This window comes from Lissotriton vulgaris, chromosome 1_1 (genome assembly GCF_964263255.1).
Source record: "Lissotriton vulgaris chromosome 1_1, aLisVul1.2, whole genome shotgun sequence".
NCBI classification, from domain to species: Eukaryota; Metazoa; Chordata; class Amphibia; order Caudata; family Salamandridae; genus Lissotriton; species Lissotriton vulgaris.
This window is the reverse complement of record NC_141685.1, coordinates 1,134,500,110-1,134,517,394: the sequence shown is the minus strand read 5'-3', so window position 1 is coordinate 1,134,517,394 and position 17,285 is coordinate 1,134,500,110. Positions and strand designations below refer to the sequence as shown.

The 17,285-nt window shown below is 44.2% G+C and overlaps 1 protein-coding gene across 1 annotated transcript in view; it reads left to right on the top strand.

Moving 5' to 3' along the window:
- Nucleotides 1–17,285, top strand: part of LMBR1L (limb development membrane protein 1 like) — a 152,016-nt gene that overhangs the window by 95,146 nt on the left and 39,585 nt on the right. Inside the window, exons 4-10 of the mRNA XM_086963803.1 lie at nt 8,995–9,134; nt 9,540–9,643; nt 10,350–10,476; nt 11,048–11,116; nt 13,382–13,446; nt 13,663–13,735; nt 13,946–14,023. Of these exons, the coding sequence (XP_086819929.1) occupies nt 8,995–9,134; nt 9,540–9,643; nt 10,350–10,476; nt 11,048–11,116; nt 13,382–13,446; nt 13,663–13,735; nt 13,946–14,023 (656 nt within the window). The remainder of the gene's footprint in view (nt 1–8,994; nt 9,135–9,539; nt 9,644–10,349; nt 10,477–11,047; nt 11,117–13,381; nt 13,447–13,662; nt 13,736–13,945; nt 14,024–17,285) is intronic.

The window sequence follows — 17,285 nt, the reverse complement described above, 5'->3', positions numbered from 1 at the left end:
TTGTCATATTCATTGAGGGAGGGATCTGCAAAACATAATTAAAACTTCACAAACCTCGATGTGCAAATATCTCTTCCGAGTGGTTTGGTGTGTAATTTTGCAGTCTATGTGCAAAGAGTTCAGAATGCTTGTTTCCAAATAAAAAGAAATAAGAAAAAGGCTTCAATTTGGGACGACATAAGGAGGAGTAAGCCTTCAGCTGCCTGACAAGATTTCCATACAGAGGCTGTTCCTACAGCATCCCCTTTGAATGTATTACTACCCTAGTTCGGGTGTTGGAAACTCATCCATGGTTAGAGACCACATCTGCAGTCACAAACCATTGATACGTTTAATTGCAAATCCCAAAAGAGATGATTATGTGCCTTTTATGGCCCCCTCCTCTTTGCAACTTGCAAACGCTATTTTAAAACTCAAAACTTCCCCGTCCCGCAGAGCACCTTTAATACATTGCAACTCTGTGCTTTGTGGATGCAAATGCTGTGATTTTGCACAATTCAGGCTTGGCATCCACATGCGCTTTATACATCAGGCTCTTCTTTCCGCCTTTGTGCTTCTGTGTTCATAGAAATCCGGTTCACCAAATTCTTAGCGAGCCCCAGTTAAAATGGTCATTTCATGGATGTGCAAGATAACAGGCAAGCCGCACAATATACACTTTCTCACATGCATGATGGTTATGGAAAACACTGAAAAAGAAAGATCTCACCGTAGCTCAAGAACAAATGAGCAATTTATTCATTTATTTTGTGTAGGTCCAACCAACCGGTGCTAGACACCCAAGCTTGCCATTTATTGAGCTGCAAAAGTAGGGACCAAATCCTAGTAAAAATAGGTGAGGGGAAATGAGTGTAGGCAATATGAATCGATGTCACCCAAGAAGGGCTGTCACAACCGCATCACACCCTCCTTTAGAGTCATAGGTGAGGTAAAAAACTAGCCATAGGTATTCTATATAAACACGTGAGATTTATTATCTTGTTTTGTTTTCATTGGTGCCCTCGAGGCCTTCGGTCTATTTGATGACTATAAATCATAAACTTGTTATATACAAATAGACACATAGAAACATGATAACATTTTGGGTTAGTTTACTGATGTAAAGTGCATACACTCCTTTTTAAGTATCGAGAAGCTGACTGACCTCAAGAACTGAGTCAAAATGACATTTCAAAACGAGACAATGCTTGCTGATAACACAAGATCGATATTTTGTTCATGGTAAGCACTTTTCGTGTCATACGGCAGGCTAGTGACCTCATGTGGCTGCTAATGGTATTGCAGTAATTCCGACGGCTCTCTGCCCGATTCGGACTCCTGTGACGAGAACGTTGCCTTGAGCTTTCCCTTAATGCACAACTGCCACATTTTTTTCAGATTCGGGGGTGTGACATTTTTTTTCTAGTGGAGTCGTGCGTGTCATTTGTTTTATTTATTTATTTATTTATTTATTTTAAGGTTTTGTAGAGCGCGTAGTAACCCTGGAGCATCCCAGCGCTAGAACCTGAACTCGAGAGGGGTCAGCAACGGAAGGAGTTAGGTGTCAGGGGAAAAGAAGGGTCTTCAGTGCCTTCCTGAACTGAAGGAGATTGGGTTCGGTTCTCAGTCTCCGGCGGGGGAGGTTGTTCCAGAGTTTGCCCGTGTGGACCGAGAAGCGGCGGCCTCCGGACCGGGCTTTTTTAACTCTGGGGACAGTGATGAGATTCTCTTCGCTAGAGCGAGGACCCTGTTTGATTTGTAGGGGATGATGAATTCCTTGAGGAGGGGAGGGCCATTATTATGAAGAGTTTTGTGGGCCAGACAGAGGGCCTTGAAAGCAACCCTTTCTCTGACTGGGAGCCAATGGAGAAGTTTCAGAGCTGGCTTTGCCGAGGATCTGGCGGGGGTGTCGGTGAGTAGGCGGGCCGCGGCGTTTTGGATTTTCTGCAAGGTGTTGAGAGTAGCTTCAGGGGCACCCAGGTAGATTGCGTTGCTGTAGTCAAGCCTTGCCAGGATGAGGCCCTGAATCAGAAGTTTCTTGGAGGTCGCGGGGAGCAGGGGGGAAGACCTTTCTGCAGGCCCGGAGAAGACAGAAGCAGATTCCTGCCGTCTTTTTGGCCTGTGTTCTAAAGCTCAGGTCTTTTTCGAGCTCTTTTTCGAGGTCTTTGCCTTACATATGTGACCCTTTCAGTGGCGCTATGGCAAACAGAAGCAAGAAGTTAAAACACAGACACTCATACGCCCAACCACCCCATACCTATTATTAGGGGGACCAGCCATTGACCGCAATGAAGTGTGCGATTACTATTCTAACTCCACGCGCTCTTTGAAAGTAGGTTAGGTTAAAAAGTGGACCGAGGCAAACCTAACTGCCCATTTAGGTTTTTTGATACTCGCTCAAAAGTCCCTAAACCCACTTTATGGACCGATCCTCACAAAGATAGTGCTTGTCTGGGTCTGACAGGGTTGACCCACGCTATGAGGACCGAGGCGGTCCCCTACAGCGTGACTTGTACATGCCCACACATACACCCCGTCCTCTCCACTATCAGTTATACATGTATTACTGCTACTGGGTGTTGCTCATCCAAGACGGCCACCTGGCAGCTAGGTGTTGATAATAGGGGCATTGTATATAAAGAAAGATACATTTAGTTTGAGTGACGTTCCCGTCCACAGGAAAATGAATTTTAACATGCATATTTATGAATTGGCTTAAATTATTTTTTTTTATAATGGACCTACAAACAAAAACGTATTCAATTTCTTCTGTGAAATTAGCTTTAGATTGAGATCGGAGCACCAGTCAAGATCCACTTCTGCCACCTCGAGGATTTGAAACGGTTGCATTTCGTAGCTTGCAGTTAAATTTTTTTTTAGATGGTCTCTTGACCTACATAATAATGTGTTGCTGAAATTTAAGGGCTAGAACTACTTGCGTTGGCGTCAGAAGGGACCGCAGCAGCTGCAAAATACCTTTCAGCAACAATCCTATGTGACAGCTACATATCGCCCACGCTGCAATTATATACAGCTTTAATACTATTTTTGAAACCCTAGCGTATGTGCGTTACACGGTTGGTGTTTGCTGGTCTTGTACAGAGGAAAGTAACGACCAGCATGTTCATTATTGCTGCTAACTGCTCCTTAGGCTCGTTCCAGGCGTGCTGCTCACAGTAAGCCGTTTGTCAGAGATGTCGTGCACAGGTTACCACAGAGCAGGTACTGTAGTTCGCCCCAGGCCATGAAGCTGCCCTGCCCAGGACATCGCATAGTGTCTTAAGCCTTACCGGTCCTCACATTGCTTCATACAACTCTTATGCCTTGTCCAATAGGAGCTCAGCTTCTGTTCGGTGCCGATCGACGCCATTCCCTGTGTCTGGAGCGAACCAGAATACCGGCATGATCAGCACAGCATGACGGCTCACCTTTCATTGACAATAGTGAATGAGCAGGCAATATGTCACTGTTACGTGAAGGAAGGTACTGAGGGGGATTACATGCTCCGCTGCTTTGAGTGAGTCTCCATTCTTACGGTGTTTCGGGGACCTGACCTATAAAGCCTGATTCCAACAAAAGATGCGTGGCACTTGCCAGAGCTGTTTACGTCCTTCCCACCCTAACCCAACCCATAGGGTGGCCAGACTTTGCGGATTTCCCCAGACAGTCGCAGTTTTCAGTGGACTGCCCCAGTGTCCCCACACTTTTCTTATTTTTAAATACATGTCTCGGTTTTTGGAACAAAGTCAGGTTATTCTGCAAAGCAGATTTGAAAGGTATGCTCTCCTTTCACAGGCACCTCTGAAGACTAAAAACATGTCCATAATTTGTCTCCATCAGACAGAACAGGAACAGGTCTGGTTCATGCTTCCAGCAAGCTGCATCGGGGTCGGGAGGAGGGCAGGGGGAGCTCAGCATGGAGGTCCTACCATAAAAATGTACCCTTGTAAATGTATGCATGTATATATATATGGAGGCCCAGTAGAAGGCGTCAGCCGAATATGCGTTGGTCTGAGAGGAAGATAGAGGTATATTGACTCTTGTAATGGAATAAGAAATGAAGAAACATTAAATAAAACAAAATATAAGATTGGTGTCAAGATCCGCCGTATGTGAAGTCACGGAAGGTGACGAACTTTCTTGCAAATATATGTATGTATATGTGCTGGTTTATTCCACTGCTTACAGATGACTTGTTGACAAGTCCTCTGTAAGTAGCGGAATAAACCAGCACTTTTAATTGGATTTAGCAGTGCATCGCGTAGCGCTGCTTTCGGCACTGCCGGCGTTCTGGAGCCCCCAGGCAGTATGTCATAATCTGTGTGATATATATACAAGGCTACGCAACAAAATGGGACAAGCCACATATAGAAGTAAACCTAAAGGATTTAGTCCTACATTTATGTCTTGCCTGTCCCAGTTTTTGCATCTCAGAATCTGGTCACTCTACCAATCCCCCTCAACCAGCCTCCATAACGCACCCAAATCCTGTGGCTTTCCATCCTGTGTGCCTAAACCATCCTCAGTGGCTCAACCTAGGCCCCCGAAGCCCCTGCTATGATGGGGGCCCCCATGCTTCATCACTGTATGATGCTCAGAAAGCTCTCCACAGGTTCTCAGTGGATCTTAGGATGAAGTTAAAGTTTTTTCCCCCCATTAATTCCAGAATTTCTGCATATACGTGCTCCTCACTATATATCAATCTGTAAACTGTGTTCAGTGACTGCTCACCCAAATAATCTTCAAGCAGTTGTAACACAAAGGTGGGACTGAGAGTTAAGGATCCTTGGCTGTAAAATAACCCTAATCCAAGCCTCCGCGCAGAACCAAAGTGCGTACACTTCACTAAAACTGAGCTGCTCCACCTTTCCTATTACGTATCTTCATCCGTAAGGGGTTGTAACTGAAGAATATCAGAGATGGGGCTTCACTTTACTTGCCATTGCTCACATTGTATCTTTTCTGGTCCAACTAGAGCCCTCTGAAGTGACTTCAAGAAGAGTGGTTGTGTATTCAAAACAAGGGCAACCCAACTCCTAAGAAACCAGAGCAATTAACTCATATTAAAGAGACAGCAGTTCATGTGGACAATGTACAGAATACTTAATATTGTTGGTGCACAATGGCAGTTCCCATTGGTATACGGATGTCCGAGAAGAAGCCCAATCACACAGAATGCAATGCACAGGCCATTAATGTTAGTGCAAGTAGTATATTTGTATTGTAGTTTGTATTGTAGTACTGTAGAAACAAAAGTGCTCAGTGTCCCAAGTGAACTAGAACCTATATTACCAGAGTGGCAGTTTATAACATATACTGAGGTTTCACAATCTACAACAAGCATTTGCAATGCAATAGGTCTCGCATTAGGAAAGTTTGAGCTATTGGTCTTGTAAATGACAATTTTTTTATTTGTGTTGTTTTTGAAAATAGCTAAATTAATAGCTTTGTCAATTACAATGCCAATAGTTATAACTTTCGCAAATGTGACACCTATAGCATTTGTAATGCAACATGTTTTGTATTTGTGTGACTTAGATGTATTGATATTACAAAGAACAATGCCTTTTAATTTTTTTAAATAATTAATACTTAAATAAAAGTGATTGTAATTTATAATGGCAATAGCTTAAACTTGTGTAAATAACTTTTGTGAAGATTATGTTCAGTGTATTTTATTGTGATGAAAATCCAAGAACAGAAGTGAAATACATTTTTTTGTGACATTTGCAATAAAGCTTGAAACATTGAAAGAACATATTTGAACCAGTGATGCTGTGGTGGTGCTGAGTGATGCTATTATTGCGCTGAGTGATGCTGTGGTTGCGCTAAGTGATGCTGTGGTTGCGCTGAGTGATGCTGTGGTTGCGCTGAGTGATGCTGTGGTTGCGCTGAGTGATGCTGTGGTTGCGCATGTGGTTGTACGATGGAACAACTACCACTTGAACAACTACAGTCTAAACAACGACTCCCTAACCACTACTTAGTCTAAACCACTACAGTTCTAACAACAACTATCTTTTACAACTACTATGCCTTTACCTCGCTTGCCTTTCACCCATTAATGTATCTATTTTACTGGTAAGTATAAACGTGTGTGTGTGTGTATATATATATATATATATATATATATGTTTTTATATATATGTATGTATGTTTGTGTAATGGGTTTGTATGTACCTGTAAAACACTTGCATTTCGTGGTAAAGGCATGCATGCTAAAGACATATGCGTTGTAAAGTTAATATTGGTGAGTATTATATATATTTATCTACACACACACATGCACCCCTTTACTCCCTATTAATGTTATAAAATCCCTATCCACCCAAAAACCCAAACCCACCCTAAACCCTAAAAATACTCTTGCAATCCCAAAAACCCACACCAACCTTAAAATTTCCCTTGCCACCCCAAAACCCATACCACCCTAAAATTACCCTTGTCACCCAAAAACCCATACCCACTTCTAAAATTACCCTTACCACCCAAAAACCTATACCCACCTAAAACCCTAAAATGACCTTTGTACCCAAAACCCCACACCCACCCTAATTCCTAAAAAATCCTTTTCCACCGAAAAACCCATCCATACCATAAACCCTAAAAATGCCTTTGAAATCTCAAAAACCCATACCCACCCTAAATCCTAAAATTTCCCTTGCAATCCCAAAAACCCATACCTACCCCACCCAAAAACCCATACCCACCTTAAATCCCCAAATCTCCAGTTCCACCCAAAACCTCATACTCATCCGAAACCATTAAAAATACCCTTGCAACCATATAGATATATAAACATATATCTATACTAATATAATAAAGAGAGAGCCCAAACCTTTGAGGCGGGTAATCTCAGGAACCACAGCACCAATCACAACACCCAATACAGCGTTGGAAAGGGCAGTTGCAGCAGAAGGACATAGGGTATGCAGACACCCACCATATACATTTAAAAGGTAAAAGAACCGTGCCAGCAAAGTAGTACCTTGTGGGCGTGTCTGCGTTGTGCTGTGGGCGTGTGCTGGGGTCGTGACAACCGCTGGGGGCGTGTGGTACATTCCGCCCTTCATGCCATGTCTCATATTGTGTGCTAATCCCACCCTGCTTCTTTTAAATACCCCTGCACCCCATAATCATAACCCACCCTTACTCCTTAAAATACCCCAACACCCTTAAACACTAACCCATATTAACCCTATAAATATACCCTGTACCCCAAAACCCAAACCTATTCCTAAACCCTAAAAATATCCCTGTACCCCACAACCCAAACCTAGCCCTGAACCCTATAAATACCCCTGTACCTCAAAACCCAAACCTACCCCTGAACCCTAAAAATACCCCTGAACCCCAAAACCCAAACCTAGCCCTGAACCCTAAAAATACCACTGTACCCCAAAACCACCCCTGAACCCTAAAATACCCCTGTACCCCAAAACCCAAACCTAGCCCTGAACCCTTAAAATACCCCTGTACCCCAAAATCCAAACCTACCCCTGAACCCTAAAACTACCCCTGTACCCCAAACCTACCCCTGAACCCTAAAATAACCCTGTACCCCAAAACCCTAACCTACCCCTGAGCCCTAAAATACCCCTGTACCCCAAAACCCAAACCTATCCCTGAACCCTTGAAATACCCCCTGTACCCCAAAACCCAAACATACCCCTGAACCCTAAAAATACTCCTATACCCCAAAACCCAAACCTAGCCCTGAACCCTAAAAATACCCCTGTACCCCAAAACCCATACCTATCCCTAAACCCTAAAACTACCCATGTACCCCATAACCCAAAACTATATCGGAACCCTTAAAATACCCAAACACCCCAAAACATATACCTCGGTACCCCCAAACATATACCCCTATACCCATACTTACCTTATCCAAACATTTTTAAAAAACATGCTTTTACCATTCATGCATTTACAACGAATTTCATTGTAAATATATGCGTGGTAAAAGCATATAAAATGTAATGCCATGCGTTAAAATGGCATTGCCGAGTCATGGTACTGTCGTAATGAAAGTATGCGGAGTGATGGTATGCGGAAAGAAAGTTGCGGATTAATGGGTGTTTACCCTCCCCCGGTAAGTACATTGGTGGCATGGCGGCCCACATCTCCAGCAACATACTCATATTTTTTCACCACCCATTTGAAAAATGCACACGTCTCTCTCTTATTGATGGCCAGCACCGCTATACACTTTTAGACACACCTCCCGCCACAAGTTCTAGAATTGCGAACTTTAGAGCTGGGGAGCTACGTTCGAATCTCGGCATCAGCTCAACATCCTGTGATTCCAGGCAAATCGCTTTGTCTCCCGTGCCTACCACTAATGAATGTGTTCTTCTATAATGTAAATTGTGCTCATGCCATGTTGTCGAGTTCGCGCTATATAATATTGCAAGGAAAAATAAAGTAGGGAAACTCGAGTTCACACACTACTGAACGCATACTCTTAAGTGCATCAGCAGTGCACTTTGAATCGGAGCGTTTCACAGGCCTGTTACAGATAAGAAATGCTATCAAAACGAAATCCTACAAAACAATATACTACTGGCCGGCAGCAATTCATACCCGGACAACGTCGGGACGGGCTGCTAATATATATATATATATATATATATATATATATATATATATATATATATATATATATCACAAAATACTTACGTTTAATACTTACCAAAATACTTACATTTTAAAGTATTTTTTTAACCGTTTGCTAAACTTACTTTGCTAAAAAAAATCCACTCTACAAAACCATATAAAATACAAAAATAAAACCACCGTTTTTTCAATAGTAATACATATTTCATATACAATCCAAGAGTGCCATCTACTGGCCAGAGGTAGTTGTTAATTCATTAGTGGGTAAAAGACTTGTGATTCAGGTTCAGGCACTTCGTTATGAATGAGTCTTTGTAAAGGTCGTTTCCCCCAGCATGCTGCAGACCTGGGGTGCTCTGCCCCTCACGCTAACCTCTTCCCTCTTTGTCCTCTCAGGCTGTGGATGTGCACCTTCACCCTGGCCGTGTCGGTGGGGGCTGTGCTGCTGCTCCCCTTCTCCATCATCAGTAACGAGGTGCTGCTCTCCTTCCCGCAGAACTACTACATCCAATGGCTGAACGGCTCCCTCATCCACGGTGAGACTCCTGGGGCCAGTGGGCCCTCTCCTCCTCTGGGTTGCCTCACACCCAGGGTCTTCATCTATTGCAGCTGGTAGCAGAGGTCAAATGTAACCGTTCACCCTGCACATATAAGTCCATGTAATGAGGACATTAAATGAATACATATAAAAATGACAGATATGTGGGTGCTACATCAGGCTGCACCCTTGCTACCCACAGGGCGCATAGAGTGTGTAGTAAGTGACCACACTCGACAGAACAAAAGGAAGGTCTGAACCACGCCAAAGTATAATGTCCAAAAATGGTAATATTGGGAAGCAGAAGGCTGTCTACAAGGGGTATTGGTTTCATGTTTTATTCAAAGGTCCTATTGGTCCAACACAAACACTTTCCTCACTCTATTTATCTGTTGCTTTTCAGGTCTCTGGAACCTCATCTTTCTGTTCTCCAACCTCTCGCTGGTCTTCCTGATGCCGTTTGCGTACCTCTTCACTGAGGCCGAAGGTTTCGCAGGATCTAAAAAAGTAAGTTTGCCTCGCCTCTAAAAGATCCCCTTTGGCAAACCATGTATCTAATCAACAACCAAACCGTTTAGAGAGGGTCCAAGGGATATTTAATTTAAAGACCCCTACCTGATTATTATCCCCAGCTACTTACATATGTATAACACAAAAAACAGGGGGGTCTGCCAGCTTAGTTATGTGGCTGCACTGTCAATCCGAGTTAATAGAATCTCGGGGTCAATAAGTCACATCAAGACAGCTTATTTCAAAACAAGGTGAACACTATATGTATAGGAAAGACCAACACGGTACAGATCATTCATACATGGTTGACCCTACTACCCCACCTGTGCTGAGTGAGAGACGGCACTGTGATGTAAGAAGCTACGTATGTGAGCGAATCTCCTATAGTTAATTCATGACTAGTAATTCCAGAATTTTTGAGCATCAGCTACATTTTACTTTGGTCCTTCATGCTAGTCCTAGCCTGCCTGGTACTCTTTCAGTCCATGGCCCCCTGTAAGGGATCACTTAATCCCTGTGTTTATAAATTGGATTTCTAAGGCCTGCGCTGTTCTTGCTCTGTGTTTGCAGAAGCTGTAAGTGTTGTTCTCCTGCACATCTACCACATTGTTTCAGATATTGAATACATGGATCCTTCGTTTGTCATAGGCCTTGTCTCCCCGTTTTGGGGTTCTTCTAAATGTTGTCCTTTCTCTCCCTGCAGGGCATCATGGCACGCGTGTACGAAACCTCCGTAGTGCTGCTGCTGCTCACCCTGCTGGTTTTGGGCATTGTTTGGGTGGCACTGGCAATTGTGGACGAGGATGCAGCAAGCAGGGAGTCCCTGTACGGTAAGTAACCCTGCTCGCTTGAATGGATGACTAGGTCACCCCTCCCCCACTGCCTCTTCACATAGATGAAGTTTGTTGATGTCCCAGAATGCTTTGCACCATTGCCAGAGACTGGAGCAACAGCTGAGGAGAAGGGGCTGGGGAAAGAATGGGTTTAAAAAAAGTGTTTTTGGAGTGACGGCGAGCTTTTAACTTGGACATGTTGGGACTGAGACTGCTGTTCACTGCGCAGTTCCTCAGCTGATTGGTGAATTCTATCATCCACATTTCCACATGAGATTTCCGGTATCAGAACTTGGTCTTCTATACATGTCTGCGTTTGGGGTAGTTGGTCTGCAGTGCTTCAGTGTCTCCTAAAGTTTGTGCATCTGCTTTGAAAGAACGTAACGTTTGATCTTCTCAAGGACGTCTGTCATCGCCTCTTGATGATGTGATGATGCAGAATGTCCTGTTGGCCAGGCTGAAACTTTAATGCTTGCTCAAAAATGGAGAAAAGAATTGTAAAAGTTTGTTTCTATACTTTGATTGCTTCCTTGGCAGTCTGTAACTCACCCTGTCACTTTTCGTTCAGATTTCTGGGAGTATTACCTGCCGTACCTGTATTCCTGCATCTCACTCTTTGGGGTCCTTCTCCTTCTCTGTAAGTACCAGTGAGTCAGTCATTCCTAAACGTTTTGATAGGGACTCTTAATCACTCCATGGTGGTCCTGTGTGGCAAGTTCTGCTGTTCAAGTCCTCTCGGAGACAGGGGTGTAGCTTCATGGGGGATGTCTGGGGAGTTACCCCTAATAAATGTATTTGTGGTAAAATGTTGGGTACGAGTGCTTTTAGCCTGGTATGGTGAGGTGTCTGTAGGATTTCAGAAGAAAATTTTACAAAAACACACTCTCTCCCTCTCTGCTTGTAAAGTCTTAAAAATATTGCTTATTTTACAAAATATTGTGTTTTCTCTCACTTAATACAACTACAAATCCACATTTGTCTCCCTTTCCACTGCCCCCTTATCCACTCTCATCCGCCCTGCTTATGGTGACATGTATTTTAACATTATGTGCTAGCATGATTGTTGGAAAATCTGAAGCTCATCGCCCCTCCTATCTTACTGACCAAGCTAGGCCCTTGCTCAGAGAACTTCTCATGTGGGGAGACCCTCCCATGGGGAGACTACGTATTTTGCCATGGTACTTGCCATTTTGTTTTGCACACTTCTACCACTAGTGTGGTTGTGCTGTGCTTTTTCCGTGTCCAAATGGTTACATGTTAGAGCTTTGGAATAATGTTTGTTTATTCTAGCGTTGTAACCATTACACCTCAGAGGTTCCATCAGAGCATTAAGACGCTTGTGTAATAGTGGCCATGGCGTATAAGTTATAAGCCGTGGCCATTATCACACAAGCATCTTAATGCTCTGAATGAACCTCTGAGGGGTGTTAGTTGCTTTAAAGCAGGTGTACTTGCAGGCTTTAGTTGCAGGGCCTATTAAGAATCTGCTTTATAAATGATGCATCATTTGAATAGAATGTGCACTTCTGTAGTTCGTTAGCGCAGTTATTTTAGTATCTGGGAATGTGGCCAAACTTTGAGACTCCCTTCCATATTCTGTTTATTGCACTGGATGTTTATAGGGTTTTTTTTAATTTCCCTGGATAAGGTTATTGGGCGACTGGAAGCGAGAACATTCTCATAGCCAATGTAACTTTTAAGAGGGACTGCACTGCCAATTCGTCTCACTTTTAGAGATGGTAGCATCATGCCATCTTGCTAGAGTAGACAATAGTAGGCACATTTTAGCAATACCTTTACCACCTGATGTATCCCCATGGATCTTTCACCACAATCTATAACTCTCTCCGAAGGTATAGCATAAGATTTCCCTTCTTTGTTTGTCGCCTGTTGTGTTGCCCTCGTATTTACGTGGTTTCCTTCTTGTACTTGTTTGCGCAGCTTATGTTCACCTTCCAAATAGTGCTCTATCTAAGAGGGATTCAAAGCAGCATTTCTTTAGCAGTCTGTATGCCGTAAACCCTTTAAGAAATTTGTATAACTTATCTGAGGGAATCCTAGTCTGCACAAACCTGGAATTGTCATTTTTCTGATAACACACTTATGTGGCACTCTGCCTTTAAACGAACAGTTTGGTGTTGTCAGAAGTGAACAGACAGTGTTGCCCAGCACACCGACATGCAATGACATGCACCCAAGTGGTGATTGCGGAAGGGTTTTACTATAGCTGATCATGTTTCGAAGTTGAAGAAGCTGGCACGTTGTGGCAAAAGTGTGGTTATTGCCTTCATCTTGCACAACATGTCCTGTTGGTAGACTGATAGCACCACGGTGCAGGTACCCTCACATTCTCACAATACCTATATCCTACTCGCTGAGAAAACCCACTCTGCAGGAAGGTGATGTTGGCATTTCCAAATAGTTGGAGGGGAGGGAGGGAGATCAAGAGCTTCGCGTTGTGTTCCTCATGAAAGGTAATTTTTCGTAACGTTTCCACTTGGATGTCCATTTTGTAGCAGCCAACTGACCCATGAGGGTGCTTGTTCCCAGGGGGTCGACCTGTCAGACCGGCATAACCAGTTAACTAGCTACAGAGGGTAACTGTAACCTTCAGCTGCTTGTTTGTAGTGAAAGTCTCCAGGATTAAGGGGTGACAGGCACATGCTGTTGCCACATGTGTAATAAAGCGTTTGGATTTAACCCTCCATTTTACAAGCACAGAATCTTGTGTTTTTAATCATGTACCTTCCCTTTGGTCGTTGGTTTCCCTGCATAGTTTGTACATGTAATTAGTGCTGTCTATGCCCCTTTTGTGGTACTCTTGTCTTATTGTATTGCTTTCTGTTCTTGCTTGCACCACTACGATCCCTCCCCTCCTCTGATTGGCTCTGTCTGTTTGCAGTGTGTACACCTTTTGGCCTCTCCCGAATGTTCAGCGTGACTGGGAAGTTGCTGGTCAAGCCTCGGGTAAGAACAGAATTCTCTGTCTCCAACTTTCCTGTCTTTGTGCAGCCGTTTCCTGGAGTCTTCTCCATCTTTAGCTGCATTTGCTCACTTATTTTGCCTGTCTATGCCTTGGGGGGAGGGGAGGCCTCTCTTTCGCTCTCCTCTTCACCATTGCTCGCTTCTTCCTCTTCTTTCTCTTCTTCGCTCTCATGTTCCTTCTTTTCCTCTCCTTCGCAGTTGCTGGAAGATTTGGACGAGCAGTTGAGCTGCACTGGGTTTGAGGAGGATGCAATATCGCGCAAGATTTCTGGTGAGTGATAGTGTGACTGTCACAGGTGACCCAAAACTTGGAATTAGGCAGGGCGTGGGAGAAAGTGCCTGAGAGATGGGTGTTTAGGCACCGGTGTAAACGCTGTGAGAATCCAGGGACCTAGAACCAAGTTTCCGGCATGAACAGGATGAGAATTTGTATCCTGCCCCCTGGGTGGTGCTAATGGCGACCTGTTTGTGTTTTTTCAAGCGTCGTGTTGGCTGAATTTCAATGTGGAGTTGCTCAAGAAAAAGTACCTGGTCATCAAAACTCGAAGACTGGCTCTGGGTAAGAGGGGCTCACAAGGACGGGATGGACTATATGGCTGTGGGGACACATGGCGGGAGGCACTGCGGTGGATTGGTTAGAAACTTTGATAAGGGACTTCACACAAAGGAGGGAGCAGGGTGGATTTAAATGATGAGTGACCTATGCCAAGATGTGGGGGGAGCCACAATTTTCACAGGTGCTCTTGAGGAAGCCATACTTGCACACTTTTTTGTGATTCCCCCTCCATGTAACGGGCCCCAGTAACATGTATATGGCCACGTTCCTAGTTTCCACAAGGAAAGGATGACAAACACACCCAACCGTTGTTTGCCACTAAATCATCTAGCTGTTTCTCAGTTGCTTCTCTTGCTCCTCGAGTCTGAGGTCTGGGGTGAGATTCATGCACAAAAGGTAGCATTGCTGTGACAAGTTGGTACTGATCGGTCATTGGTAAACAGAAATCTACATATATTTATTTATTTATTTTTAAGGTTTTATATAGTGCGAACAAGATCCTTGCATATATCAGAGCGCTTTACAGAAACAGGAGGTGGGGTAGACAAACTCTTGGAGACATTATAATATTCGGTAGTGAGAGGGTTGCAAGGTAGGGTAGCAATCGCATAAGAGTATACACACTAATAACAATCTGGAAACAAAAAATAGGAGCCGTGCAGTGTCTTTGCTCCAGTGGCGATCGAATAAGATTTTAGCACCCAAGCGGGTGTTAGTAGATCAATCAGGTCATAGTATAAACCCTAGTAAACAAACTGGAAACCAATACCATAGAAACCGTGCAATGGCTTTGATCCAGTAGCAATCAAAAAAGAGTATAACACAGATAAACACTCAGGTAGCCGATAATATAGGGGCCGTGTAATGTCAATGTTCCAGTAACAATAGTGTTCAGGTAAACTTAGCCATAAGGATGGCTTTTACCTCTTTCTTGAAGAGAACAGTGGAGGGGATAAGCCTAGTTTCTGGCGGGAGTGCATTCCAGATCCTAGGTGCCATTCCTGAGAAGGAGCGTTTGTATGTTTTTTCCTTCCGGAATCTACGAGGTTTCAGGAGGAGGTTTTTTGTGCTTCTGTTGGATCTTGAGCCTCCTGATACAGTCAGCTTGTTAGTGAGGTAGTTGGGTGACTTGTGGTGAACGGCAGAGTGTGTCATACAGGCAATTTTCAGCTGAACTCTGGCTTCAAAAGGCAGCCAGTTCAGGGCTTTTAAGTCAGGGGATATATGCGAGTGTTTTCTTGAGCCAGTGATGAGTCTTGCGGCTGCGTTCAGCGAGGCTCTTAGTGGTGCCGTTGTTGTTAGGGGCAGCCCGCTGAGCGCCACAATTCCATAGTCTATGCGAGGAATGACTAGGGTTTGTACAACAGTTTGGAAGTCCTTGGGTGGTAGGAAGGGTTTGAGTTTTCTCAGAGTGTTGATTTGGAAGTTGGCTCCTTTAGATGCTTTGCTAATATGCTGCTGCATGTTGAGATTGGAGTCAAGTGTGATGCCAAGGGATTTCGCAGCGTCCACGATGGTGGGTTGGACATTGAGTGCGGTTAGATGAGTGAGCCAGGTTTGGGTGATGGCCTTTTTCGCCGGAGGTGAGATCAGAAGGAACTCAGTTTTCAGCGCATTTAGTTTGAGGTGATTATCGGCCAGCCATGCTTGGGTGTTTCTTAGTGTGGCGTTCAAAAGCTTGATGTCTTCCGGGGATTGTAGCTTGAGGTAGAGTTGAGTGTCATCGGCGTACATATGGAAGTGTACATTTGATGCTTGAAGCAGGGTAGTGAGTGGTTCCATGACGAGGTTGAACAATGTGGGGGATAGGGAGGAACCTTGAGGGACGCCTAGTGTTACGGGCACAGGTGAGGACAATGGGTTGTTGATCTTGAACTTCTGAGACCGGTTGTGCAGAAAGGACGTGAACCATTTGAGAACAGTCCCGGATATGCCCATTCTGGTATTTAACAGCTCCAGTAGATTCTCGTGTTTGACCGTATCAAATGCTGAGGAGAGATCAAGAAGGATGAGGAGGCAGGACTCATTGTGATCAAGGATTTGGAGGGCGTCATCAATTATGTGTGTCATAGCCGTTTCCGTGCTATGTTTTGCTCTGAATCCTGAATCCTGATTGGTGAGTGTTGAGGAGGTCAAACTGATCAATGTGTTTTGTCAATTGGAGTTGAACGCATTTTTCTAGCAATTTGGCCAGAGTGGGGATATTGGTGATCGGGCGGTAATTGTTTAGGTCGGCCGGGTCAGCTGTGGGTTTCTTGAGTATAGGCGTGACTTGCACTATCTTGAGGGAGTCTGGGATGAGTCCTTGTTGAAGGGAACCGTTGATGATTTTAGTCCAGAGTGGGAGGAGCAGGGGCGTGAGGGCTTTAACAGCATTGGCAGGTAGTGGGTCTGTGAGGTGATTAGCGGGCTTCAAGGTGCCGAGCAATTTGTGAATTGATTCTTCAGAATAGGTGTCGAAGGACGTCCATGAAGTGTTGTTTTTAGGTTGAGTGTTAGTTATGCAGATGGAGCAGGAGTACAAACTTACATCCTTGAGGAGATCACTTCTTATATTGTCGGTCTTTTGCTTGAAGAAAGTAGAAAAGTCCTCACAGCTTGGAATATCATTTGTTGAGATGTTAGGTTGTGGAGGTTGAGTCTTGGTTTGGTTTTTAACTTACTCGAACAGTTTTCTTGGTCAGTTTTTTGCTTGGTCCAGCTGTTGGCTAAAGAAGACTGATTTCGAGCGTTTGATTTTTCTGAAGTAGGCGTTTCTCTTATTCTTAAGTGTTTTAAGGTGCAGTGCTGAGGGGTCAGATCTCCATGTGCGCTCTGCCATGCGCATTGCGCGTCTGTCTTCATTGAGTCTACCATCATACCATGGGTTCGAGTTTTTGGTGGAGACTCTTTTCAGTTGCAGGGGGGCGGCTTCATTGATTATTGAAGTCATAGTGTCTAGGTAGAGATCGGTCAGAGAATGAACATCAGACACGCCCGCCGGGGGAAGCAGGAGATTTCCTGTGTGGGCAGGCAAGGAGTTTGGGTTAAGATTCTTCATGTCCCTCTTCCAGATCTTGATTTTGGTAGGTTGAGCCGGGTTCAGTTTGACCTTTTCGTTGATGAAGAAGGTGATAATGTGGTTGTCTGACCAGTCACAGGGTTGGATTACCTCCAGCTGGGTAGAGTCTTTTTTGGCGATGATAAGGTTGAGGATAGAGCCTTTTTCATGTGTCGGACGGTTGCAGATTTGGGTGAGGTCAAGTGCGTTGAGGAAAGTTTTAAG